Here is a 12,947-nt window from a genome sequence, read left to right on the forward strand (position 1 = left end):
GTTTTAAAGGTATTTAGGGATCTAAAAATGCAGGTAGGCATCTAATGGGATTTTCAGATGTGTCCAGATACTTCATGTCTATTGAAATCAATGGGAGTCAGGCACCTAACCTACTTAGGCCCTTTTGAAAACCCCACTAGGCAGCTAGCTGCATCTTTAGGTGCCTAAATACCTTTAACAATCTGGCCCCTATTTTCTTTGTACTTATTCTAAACTTTAATGCCAGTAATTTTGAATGACCCCTCTCATATTATTAGACAGCCTAAGAAATGGACTTATTCGTTTTCATTACATCCTTTGGCAGCAAGTCATTGTGTCCCAGAATCCCTAAAGTCAATGATTAAATGTATGCCAACCCACACCTCGCCTTCTGGTTTTGGCAACTATATAAGCAATAATCTCAGCATCTCCAATGTCCCCTCCTCTGATCTTTGGTATGTCCAAGTCAGTTAACCCCACCTTGCTCTCTCTCCTTTCTGGAGTGTGAAGGATCCTCCGTTACCAGGGACATGTGGGCAGCTGCTGAAACAACCAAAATGCATCCGATGAAGTGGGCTGTAGTCCACGAAAGCTTATGCTCTAATAAATTTGTTAGTCTCTAAGGTGCCACAAGTACTCCTGTTCTTCTTTTTGCGGATACAGACTAACACGGCTGTTACTCTGAAACCAAATCAGAGATATTTTCATTGTCTTTGAATTTAAACAATGTAGTATTCAAGGAGGCAATGATAACTTACAAAACACACTTCTGTCTTTAAAAAAAAAATGTACCTAATGTTCTTATGCAGAACATCTAAAACCATGACAAGAGATCAGAGGACAAAGCTTTGTTTTTTTTCAATTTGTTTATTTCATGCATTTTGATGGGGCCTGGTGTATAGGGCATTTCAGATTCTCCCCAACATGGTCAGTCTATACAGTTTCCTCTCTTTGGACTTGTCTATACTTATGCGCTGGTTCGGCGGCAGGCAATCGAACCCAGAAGTGCTCCCCGTCGACTCCGGTAATCCTGCTCGGTGCGAGGAGTACGCGGAGTTGACGGGGGAGCCTGCCTGCCGTGTCTGGACCGGGTAAGTTTGAACTAAGGTATGTCGACTTCAGCTACGTTATTCACATAGCTGAAGTTGCGTACGTTAGTTCGAATTGGGGGGTTAGTGTAGACCAGGCCTTTGTGACAGTCTCTTTCACAGCAACACTTCAATAATACAAATATGGAGGACAGATTTTCAAAGGTATTTAGGTGCCTAAAGATGTAGATAAGTGCCTAGTGGAATTTACAAAAGTGCCCAGGCACCCAACTTCCATTGACTTCAAGTCTTGTGATTTCAGAGTCACACAGGGCTGGATTTTAAGTCTTCAAGTTATTGGCAGTCAGGCACCTAACCTGCTTAGGTGCTTTTGTGAATCCCACGAGCTGCGTATCTGCATATTGAGGCACCTAAATACCATTGTAAATCTGACCTTATGCAACTATAAAAAAATTGGCAGGGGACAGTCTGGGGCAAATGGAGAGCCGGAATCTACTTTGAATAGATTATTTTTAAAAAAGTGACTAGAGTGCAAGTATATAGTGTCCCTTTAAGAAAAAATAGAGAAACTGGAAAAAATAAAGCAAAAACCTTTCCTCTTATTTTCCAGACATAAGCTCTGGGAACACTATGCCACTAACGGTCAGGAAACTTCTGTTACAGAAGGTAAAAGTCTGGAAGTTGAATTCTTACATTCAATTAATAGACTCTCAGTTCATAGCCCATTGGAATAGACAGCTTCACACCAATATTGCTGTCTCGCTCTTCTCCTTTCCGGGAAGGGACTGTCTCTTAAAGAGGGAAGCCCAGGTTTGGGTTGTTTGTTCCCCCCACACACACACACCTTTCCAGAAGCCCCCTTGCTGAGCTTAAGTTTAAGGGAAAACTCTAATATAAAGACCTTACGAACAGCCATACTGGGTCAGACCAATGAGCCATCTAGCCCAGTATCCTGTCTTCTGACAATTGCCAATGCCAGATGCTTCAGAGGGAATGAACAGAACATGGCAATTATTGAGTGATTCATCCCGTCATCCACTCCCAGCATCTGGCAGTCACAGGCTACAGCCACCCAGAACATGTGGTTACATGCCTTTGGGGCATGCCAGAACTTACTCCTGCCATACAGTTAGCCATTGTAATTGCCCTGCTCGACCTCAGGACTAACCAAATTCAGGCCTACTGTAAGTGGATGCCACTCTCACTTGAACATGCATATTTTGTCTGAGTGAAATCTTAGGGCACATGATACACATTTTTTATTCTTGATTTGATTCCTTTCACATTAACAGGTGACAACCATGTTTCAATGCTTAATGAAGTGCTTCAAGCTACCACACTTCTTCTTCCAGACTGCCCTTTGCCAGAGTCAGAGTTGCAATAGCTCTTGCTGCATTGGATGTTGTGTGCCCGGGAGAGAAAGCAGCTAGGAGAGAAAATGATCAATCAAGCAGAGTGTACTATTTTCCAGGAGAGGTAAATGCAGGGTTTAGGGTGAGCGGGAGGGAAGGGAAAAGAGCAGACACAAAGCTGAAAGTGAAGTGTTATAAGCATCCCTCTTCCTCTGCCCTTTAGGCGAGAGACCAATTTATAGTTGTTGTTCAGTGATATCGACCACCATGACAAACTGAAGTTAGGAAGCTGCATAAGGAGCTTGTCCTTGAGTGGATGCCAATCTTAGTTAATTAGGCTTCTTTGGGCACTGCAAATTGATGAGGGCAAGGTATCTCTTTTGGTTACTAGCAGTGCCCTCTGCACAACATCCCCACCAGCTGCTGTTCCAGACCTGATGATAGGTACGTCCTTCTCAAGAGTACAATTGTGTGGAGCAGAATTCTGAATCAGGGATTTGGTCCATGCATTGTTATGGGTGTATAAATAAAGCTGACTGTAGTTATGCAAAATCCTTGGGAAAAAATCACTGCACAGTAGGAGACTCATTAGCCACATGCAGCACCATAAACAACAGACATGAAGCGATGGCTACACATCTACACTCCGAGCAGCTGAGATATTTGGCCTTTGCCCTTGAGTATCAAAACACTGGGGACCTATATTATGCCAGGCCCTGTGCAAAAGTAAAGAGAGCAAGGAACTTTCCCTCTTATCCCCTGTTCAGGGGCTGAGCATAATCGTTCCTTGCACATGGGGAAATACAGTTGGCGCTGAGTTAGTGCCTTCAGCAGTACTAGCCTCCCCAATGGATGGGTAAAAGCAGGACTCTGCTCACGTCTCTCAGTAGCCAGGAGAGCTGGCCCCACACAGAGGAAAGCATGTTTCAGGCTTTCAAAATGTGTAGAATGCAAATCACACTGTCCATAAGCTGCTGGAGGTACAATGCTCTTTTAGCTTCTGTAGGGCAATGCAATTCCACCTCATCCATCCATCTTAGGTATTTCTATGTCCTACATCATTGTAGTATCTGAGCACCTCACAAGCTTTAATGTATTTATCCTGACAGCACCCCTGTGAAGTAGTAAAGTGCTAGTATCTCATTTTATCCTCTATTGAGGGCTGTGGCCAAGAATGCACAAGCACCCCGATCTCCATCCACAGCTTATTATTTAGTCCACTTTAATTGAAGGGGGTTCAGAAACATATGAAAGTTTCAGAAAATTAAATGAGGATGGCAATGCTTGGGGTCATTTGCTGTCAGGGGACATGACCAACTGGGTTAAATAGAGGCTGGATAATTGGAGTTACAACCTGCTACACTACACACTGAATAAGACAAAAATGTTGAATGACTTAAATGAACTACTTTTCCAAAAGTGAACATCTGTTAGGGAAAATGGTCTTACTTTAGAATTTCAAAGGAAACATTTAGCTCCATATTCTTCCTTAGCTTCATCTCCACAGGCAGGATGGGAGGATTTTAAGTCCCTACTCACTAGAAACAGATAGATTTGAGGGAGTTTCCACCAGCTCCATCCATGGTGGCTGTTCCCACACTCTTACCTGTTTCGCCATTTTTGCTCAGCTCTGCTCTCTCTTCTGTTCTTGCTGCAGAAATGGAGGGAAGGCTGGTGTCTCTCTTCCCAGTGTTGCTGCTGTACCCTCTGGCTTGAAGTAGTAATAACAAACACCAAGTACATGGTTTCCATAATCAGCATCCCCACTATACAAATTGTTCCAGCACCCGTCTCTTCAAGAAAATTGAATTGTAGATGCCAACTGAGTTAGGAAATGACAACCACCTCTGTTCTCCTTCTGTCTGTCCAAGGCAAGTTGCTCTGACTTCAGACTAACCACTCAGAATTTTACAAGGAACCAAGCAGACAGCAAATGAACAGAACCCTACTAAAAAGAGAGACTGTTACAGGTTCACCCAAAAAAATAACACCACCAAATTTATAACAAAGAAAACTGTGGCCCCCCTACCTTAAAGAATGTTTGATGGGTGTCTTTGTTGTGTAAGAAAATGCCTACTGAGCCCTACCTATTCCTCAGAGTCTGGGTCATGTCACTGCCTCAAGCAGGACATCTTCACACTAGATGATGTTTTTTCTTTGTAATTGTTTAGTAACTATTACTATCTGACTTCCTATAAGGGCAACCCATGGCACACTATTAAACATCAAAGCTCTCAGTGCTGGCCTGCACTAAGTATTTAGGAGGGGTTTTCAAAGGAGCCTACAGCAGTTATTTAATTCAATGGGAGCTGGGCACCCATCTCTCTAGGCTCCTTTGACAATCCAGAGGGTGAAGTCTCATGTACAGATTCCTTGGGTGGAAAGGCAGACAGGGCCCCCTTAAAGAGTTTGCAATTTTAGCTTAATCTCTGTGATCTGCCTCTAACTGAAAGGTTTCAAGAATGTGGTTTGAGGAGCCAAACACAATTTGACCTCCTCAAACGTAGCATGGACTGCAAGCAATTCACTTCAACAAGAGCTGCTGGAGGCTCAGCACTCAGTGGTTCCCTCTGCTGACAAAGTAGACAGTATCGTACCTGCCACGGATTATCACCACAAATCATCACTTGATGTTTACTTGTTCTGTTCATTCCCTCTGAAGCACCTGGCAATGGCCACTGTTGGAAGACAGGATACTAGGATAGATGGACCATTGGTCTGACCCAGTATGGCCGTTCTTATGTGGTGCTACCCTGTGGTGCAATGCATAGGATGAACTGGTGCTCTATTGGCTCACTCTTCTCCCCACTATTTCCATGGAAGTAATGAAAGAGGAATCCTAGGAAGGCCAAATTTGGGGAGAAAGTTTGAACTGATCTTTGTTGTGATATTGTTGTTTTTTTAATAAAACCAAAGCCCAGGAAAGGAGGCAAGTTGGCACTTTCCCTATCATACTGAGTGTACCAGTTTTTAGCATAGGCTTCCTCACTCCCTTCCCGAGACACACACACACATATGCAGTGAAAGGGAAGGGATAGTGAAAAGTATGTGAAGAGGAGGAGAGAATGAATGTGTGATACAGATTGAGGAGGATGAGTCAGTCAGTGGAGGGGGAATGAGTAGACAGAATGTTGGAGGGAAGGAGGGAGGGAGGAAGAGGGAATAGACGCGGGAGAGCCTGCACTCAAAGTTTTTGAACTAACTTTGGTGTTTGTTCCACACCTGGAAACAATTATAAGAGGATACCTGACTGCAAGGTGATGTCAAAGCTGATCAATTGCACATTTTTATTGCTGGTGGCCTCAAACAACAAGCAATACCCTACCAATGAAGAGGCAGGTACAAACAACTGTTTGCATTTATTTTTCTGAATAATTTTAGTAAACTCTGCAAGTTAGGTCTTCTTGCACTGGTTTCCTGCCAAGTTGCCAATGTGGCCCATGGTACGTAAAGTTTGGGAACCTCCAGCTCTACCTGAATGTGAACATGGGTGGGGTAATTCACTGAGAAGCACTAACCTTTGTTCCTCAGTTCTAACTGCAATAAAAATGGACTTTACACTGGAAAGATGGAAGCCAGTTCTCTTAGCAAGATTCCATAGGTCATACCCAGTCAGGTGCTGACATACACTACTGTTGCCCAGAGAATTCCCTTGTGGCAGCTATTTCTCTGTTGGACTGAAATAGATTTACCTTTTCACTATCCACCTTTTGGGGATGCCATGGATCTAGCCATTAAAAATGGGGCTGAGAAGTAACACTCTTGTTAGGACACATTTTAATTAAAGTGCTACCTGACTCACCAATGGATACTTGTGCCAGCAGTGGACCTAGAAACTTTTCTACCAGCTTGGGGAAGCTGTTGCATGAGAATCAAAATTAAAAGATAAAAAAATTGTTCTTCGTTAGAGAAATAGGAATATTCTAATAGGGAGGAGGGGAGTGAAGATTTTTCACTAGTAGGCATAGAAAGCATAATGATGAAGTGCATGTGTATATAAAAAGGAATGGTCAACAAGGGGAAAGCAAAAGAAGAGACTACTTGGAGAATGAAACTCGTGTCTCCTTGAGTGCTGATGCACTGGTGCAGTGAGGAACGGCCAGGAAAGGAGGCTGTGTCTTTAGGAAGTTTCAAACAATATTAAAAAAAACCCAACAAAATCAATAGAAAATGGTTTTAGAAGAGCCTTTAAAATGAGTTTTATTGTCAGAATTTTACAAGTTGCCTTTAGAGGCTTCATACAAGAACTCTGTTGCAAAACTCTAATAAATAGTCTGCCCCAAGTCCCAAAACTTTTTTAAAATAAAATAAAAACCAAACCAAACTTAAAAATAGAAGAGAATAAGCAAGACTTCAGGATGCTCAGGGATGTTAGCAATATTTCCCATTTACAAATAATATCAGGCATTATACAAATCTCCTTCATACAAGTCATTTTTTAAAAAATAACAGGACATTCTCAACCTTTACAAAAGCACTCCAGAAATAGTTCCAAATGGATTCATTTCCATGACAAGACACTATCAGAGAAGAATTCCATGGGGATTATCACCACAAATCAAGCTTTAGGTCAAAGTGTAGCAAGTTTCTCTGTAGTAGGATTAAAGAGCATGAAAAAGGGCATCAGAGAGAGCTTGGAAGATTCCCACTGATTATTTCTTTTGCGAGAGTGGGTGACTGCGGAAGAAGGGGAAGCTATTCCTGAAATGGACAAATAATACAATGTTACTTGTGTAAGGCAATGTGTGTTTCAATGTGAAGGTGTTAGTGGATGCATACAGAGAAGGGCAAAGATGATACTTCACTGCATGTGGCTTGCATCAAAATCAGTGCAGGCTGTAGTATGAGTTATATTGTGACACCAAAAAGGTATTTCTGGAGAGGTGACATTTTATGGCAAGTTTATAGCTCCTTCAAAGAAAAACAAGTTAATCTTCCTGGTGTCAGGCAGGCGGGGAAGGAAATCTTATGCTAACCAGTTGCACTGGGAAATCCAGACATCAGAGATCCAAGAGTTAAAATACTGCTTCCCTCCTTGTCCCACTACTTAAGGAAGGGGACAAAGTCTCTAACTACAGCTTTATATTTCCCCATTTGCATTATCCATAACAAGGTTATTAAAGGTTTACTAATGCCAAAGACCTGCTATATAGTTGAGATTAATAAACATTTCTTCTGCCTTTTTTTATTTGAAAAGTTCTATGACCAAACTGGGTGGGGATGGGAGGGCAGGTGCAATGACAATGGCATATATGGTGTATAAGAAAATGCATACAGTTTGAAAAAAAATCAAACACTTTACAGCGCCAGCCAAGGACCTACTATATATAGGTAGGTAATAGATCCCCAGGTAGGGGAGGGACGGAGACAATACTTAAGCAGAAGTACAGCAGTTACTCTCAGTATTCTCTCAGTCAGCCTGACGTAGCGTGCCATTTAGCATGCCAAGTTGCACTATTCCTAAAGTACCTGGCAACCATTGTTTCCATAGGAAACAAAGGCAACTAGAAGTGCTAATGCAAGGACGTGTGTGATAATCTGACTCATCCATGGCTCAAGTGTCTACTCTCTCTTTCAATGTTCTGATGCTGATTGTACTGTACCATACACTATGGGCATATGTTCTGTATAACATATGTGAAGACAGCACTAGTGATCAAGCACAAATCATTCAGGAGACACCTAAAACATTGTTTTAAATCCCCTTGTCTGTGGCATACTTCAGAAAACAATGTAAGGAAAGCAGCAAAATAAACATTTCTTTCTAGTTTCCTAGGAGTCATAATATTTATCAAAGCAGCAAGGAAAAGCAGATTACCTGAAACAGATAGAAAGGAGTTAATAGAAATAAATAGAGGCAAATAGACCGAACAATTCTGGTCCAGCCTCCAAATCATTTTGTACATAACAGGTAAAGAGATAATGTGCAAAAAATAAAGACATTCACATTTTAGCCATTAAACTTTTATTTCACCTTTTTTAAATTATTTTTTTGTTTTTCTACAAAAGGCAGACAATGATTGTTGATCTGCGATTGTTCTGAGTGCGTGCAGAGGCGCAAAAAGGGGTCATCAGAGTACGTAGGGCGGGGAAGTGCTCTGATTATACTTTCACATATCATGATTAAAGCTAAGTCCCACTAACAATTATTTATAACTGATGTTTTCCTTCCCCATTTACTGTTCTCAGTTCATATCAATCGTGTTGAAAACCCATTCAGTGAATTTCTTCAGTTTCTCGGATGCACTCTGGGACTCCTCCTGTAACCGTAAGTTGTCTTCTCGCAAATGTTGCACTTCTGCCTGAAGGTTGGCTTTGTCTTCTTTTTCCTAAGGGATGAGGAAGAATATGAGAGCTCAATGGTGATTCCCGGTCACATTTCCTGCCCTTGTCAACAAGGAGGACGCCATCCTAGAGAGGTATTATAGTTTTGTTTCCCCAATTTATAAGAGCTTTAAGTGCATAGACACTCGTGTTCCTGGCTTTAGGATATTCTAGACCCATGGGCTGTGTGGTGACATTCTTTCCTCCCTACACTCCTTTGGCACAGATTGTTGGGATTTCTCAAGACTAAATTCTAATGTAAATGCTAGCTCCCCAAGTGATCACCTGAAAATGGTCACAATCTATTCCATGCTAATGCAGCCCTCCTACGGTGTGACTGCTGAGGAGAACTAAGTAAGATGGCAAACACCTCCAGGAATACTGTACCGCGTAGGAGACCTTTGACCTGAGCACACCAAGATCCTTTCTGTACAGAAGCATGTATTTCAGCATTAGACAGTAGATGTGCTGACTTTACCTCTAAATTCTTAACACCACTGTGTTTAAAAAATAAAATAACCTGGACTGTGATCTGAGGAAAGAAGTAAAGAGATGTAATTTTCTTAACAAAGGATGAGATTGTTACAAGTTTGGATGTGGTGGAAAAGGTTTATAACATGACTAGTACTGCCTAGCAACCCTACAGGCTTCCTGTAGAATAAATGTTTACCCTCTTTAAATCCTCTTGGAGCATCTTCAGCAAACTTTCCAGTTGGTCCACTTTGGAAGCGAGAGTAGGAGGAGACTCTTTACTGTTGGAAGTAGGAGACAAAGACAGTATTGGCAGGATTTTCCATAATCATTCTTTGCTTCTAACTCTAGGCTGGATTTCTAGCAGACTTTCCTATGAGAAACTGCTCAAAATGCATGTGTGATACAGTACATTCTGAATATATATTTTTTTTTACTTAAAAATGTTCACCACAGGCCTCAACTACTAACAGAAACGGTATACACATGCTTAGGCAGCACAATCACTCAACAAAATGGCTATTAGCAGTAACCCTGAAGACTCATCACTTGCTTTCTCTCTTTCTCCATTAGTTACAGGTTAATTACATACACCTTGGAATGAGACTGCCTTGGACACTGTTTTAAACATCTCAGATGAAAGAGAACCTTCAGAAACATGCTATTTTCACAAAGGCAGAAATATACTCCACATTCTTTTATTTCCACCCACCTCTGTTTTTCTTTTGTAAAAATTCTTAAGAGATTTAAAGGTTTGTTACAAATCAAAGCATCTCTCCATCCTGTCCTCCCCGGGTTTAGTTTACAAAGCCTACCTGTCAACTATATTTACTCACCCTGTGTAAAGCTTCATCTGTGCAGTAAGCTGGTCCTCAGTCTGATCACTATTGGAAGCAGCACTCACAGGTCTGTTGTTTTCATCACTAGCAGCAAAGAATGAGGCTCGCTGAACTGAAGAGAGAGAGAGAGAGACAGACAAACAATTGGAAATGTAATGATCATTTGCTTTTACTGGAGCATCTGCATTTGAGGATCTCAAAGCAATACAAACATTAAATATCACAACACGACACCTACATGACATATGTAATCAAAGTAGCAATTTAAGATAGGTGAACGGAGGCACAGAAAAATTAAATACCATACCTGCTCAAAGTGATAAAGTGATAAAGCAAGCTAGTGGCACAGAGAAATAAAACCCGAGAATCCCATCTCACTGATCTATCACCTACACTTTATACTGAACTGGAACTGACATTTTGAAAGGTACAAAGCCACTTGTATAAAAGAATACAAGGCACTCGTTTCACTAAGAACTGCAGCACTCACAGTGATTTGGACCTCTTGTGGCAAATTAGTTTTAGAGCCATCTTATGGCTTCACAAAGTACTATTTGAGTAGCTTGGCAAATCATCGTTTTCCTAAAAAGAAAGCGTTTTCCACATCTTTATGGTTGTGAGAATTACGTGGGGAAAGTGAAGAGACCCTGGTCATTTTTTGTTATTTTTGTTTGTTAATCCTTAATAACATTTTTTGTGATAAAAAAATTGAAAAGTAACCTCTCCTCCTCCACATTTGTTCTTCCTTATAACTGTTTATTTAGGAAGTTTTAACAAATTTACAAATCATTACCATACCATTTTAGTTTAGGGAAACACCATGAAATGATACATCATCCTTCAGGCTTCCTCGCAAAAATGGTCATACGCAAAGAAATGACGTCTCATTTGCTAGCTACTAATGGCCTCTCACTGGAAAGAGAAAAATAGTCTTCTATTTAGCAAAGGTTTTACTCTGTGTTTTGAATAAGGCTAAAATTAACATGGCTGTTGTGTGACAGAGTTTTGCCATGTCCATTTTTAAAAAATGAAAAATGCAGGAGAACTGGCTGGCTTAAGAATGTAGTAACCGGGCGTGAAGGTTTTCAGTTCAGCTGGGACCTAAGTGGGATGGGTTGTAGAGCCCTGCCTAGTTTCTAGTCAACAGGTGTCCAAAATCAGAAACAGAAAAAGCACCAATTATTTATTCTAATTGGTACTTGCAAATCCCATACTGGCATTCAGCACACAGGACACTGCACTGAGTTAACATAGAAACTGGATAATTTGTCTCTCCAGGTCAGGTTTGAAGCCCACTGGAGGAGTAGTGGGAGGAAGCTGACAATACACTGCCCATGCGTTACCTGTTCCATGAGTAGACAGAGGATTGTCAGTCAGATACCTTTCACCAGAATTGCGGCATTCAAACTTTTAATTAAAAATAAAAGAGTGGATTCAGTGCCTATGAAAGTGAGGAACACTAAAGTCAGGTATACCGTGAACAAGCCTAGGAAAAGAGATTGCCAATCACAGTAAATTGCACTATAATGGTGGCCTTGTTCTAACCCTTATTTGTGCATTTCACAAAACCTCTGAACAATTTCATTTCCCTCTGTAAATTAAGATAGGATTAAAACTCTGTTCTCCAGAGGTGAATGGCAAGTACAGTAATCCATGCATCACACAGTTCCCAGGTTAATGTCACAGCATGTTCTTACATGACTGATATCAGCACTAACTAGGGAATACCGTGTGTTAGTTATTCATACTGCTGCGATTGTAGAACTAGCAGGGGAACAGAAGAAAGTAGGTTACTTATCAGTAACTGCAGTTCTCAGAGTGCATTGCCTGCAGGTATCCACATTCTTGTGGTCTATGCAGCAGAGCATCCAAAAAAGCAGGGATCAGTGGAAGCAACTTCATGAGATAGAATAGCATTTAGGTAGAGATTTGAAAAAGTGACTTTTGATTAAAGTATCCATATGATTTTTTTCCATCAGATTCTAACAATTTTATAGTTTACACTTTGAGCTAAAAGTCTTTAGTGTTTCTTTAAATTCCAGTGGATCTTGGCAATTCCTCCTCAGTTTACTAGTTGTGAAGGAGATGGAAAGCACCAGAGGATAAAGTGATATCCATGTGCAAGTCCATGTATTTGGAGGTATGTTAAGGGGAGACTAGTAATGGAAAGGCATGTGCCAGCAAGGCAGACTTTCCGAATTACTTTGGCAATGTACTTCAACTATAATACAGAAACTTCTTTCTAGTGCAATTTGCAGTCATTAAAGTAACTGCACTCCTTTCCACCGCTGCTTGGCTTCGCTCTGCACTTTCATGCCAGATGGCTGTCCATGCCTGCCGTGGTCTTTGTGATTGGTCTGTATTAATGAAAAGTATTCAATTACACAGAAATTCAGCTAAATCATTTTGTGTTCCAGCTACAGTACTGAAACCTGCAGAGTGATTCAAATGTAAAGAAATGGCATCTGAACATTATAAGCAAACACGTATTAGGCTGTTGCCATTTGGATTGCATTTTCAAAAGAACTTGGACTTCAGAGTAGAAGAGAAGCTAAGAAATGGAAAAAAATATCAGAATTAAAAACACATCCTTAGTGAGGTGTATAGTAGCATATAAGCTTTCCAAGTAAAGTATTTTGAATACGTACCCTCAAAGGCTTTGGCAGCATCTACCAAGTTTGACCAGTCCAGATCGGAGGCAGAATCGGGCAAGGGCATAAGACCTGGGTCTGGCATGGGCTGCTTTCTCTGATCCTGGATGTCTGTGAGGGAGCTGTCTGAGGCAGAGAACTCTCCTGGAGCAATGCAGAACAAAAATGAAATAATCAAAAATTCAGCCATTTCCCTCACAGAAAGTTTCTTCATTTCCAGATAATAAAGAACTGAATCCCTATTCCTTGCTGTTCTGGGATGTAATTTTTCAGACCTGCACA

General features: G+C 41.1%; 1 protein-coding gene across 7 annotated transcripts in view; it reads right to left on the reverse strand.

Annotated features, from left to right (window-relative positions):
* Positions 1 to 6,559: 6,559 nt before the first annotated feature.
* SIPA1L1 (signal induced proliferation associated 1 like 1) overlaps positions 6,560 to 12,947 on the reverse strand; it is a 378,635-nt gene continuing 372,247 nt past the window's right edge. For 5 of the 7 annotated variants that reach the window (XM_034769297.1, XM_034769296.1, XM_034769293.1 and 2 more), the window contains 4 exons: positions 12,663 to 12,809; positions 10,012 to 10,126; positions 9,375 to 9,456; positions 6,560 to 8,709 (listed from right to left, as the gene is read on the reverse strand). In XM_034769297.1, the coding sequence (XP_034625188.1) occupies positions 8,566 to 8,709; positions 9,375 to 9,456; positions 10,012 to 10,126; positions 12,663 to 12,809 (488 nt within the window). In that variant the 3' untranslated portion in view covers positions 6,560 to 8,565. Of the gene's footprint in view, positions 8,710 to 9,374; positions 9,457 to 10,011; positions 10,127 to 10,812; positions 12,372 to 12,398; positions 12,566 to 12,662; positions 12,810 to 12,947 lie in introns of those variants that run through there. The other 2 variants (XR_004645561.1, XM_034769298.1) reach the window with 2 other exon arrangements.

The sequence above is a fragment of the Trachemys scripta genome, chromosome 4 (genome assembly GCF_013100865.1).
Source record: "Trachemys scripta elegans isolate TJP31775 chromosome 4, CAS_Tse_1.0, whole genome shotgun sequence".
Lineage (NCBI taxonomy): Eukaryota > Metazoa > Chordata > Testudines > Emydidae > Trachemys > Trachemys scripta.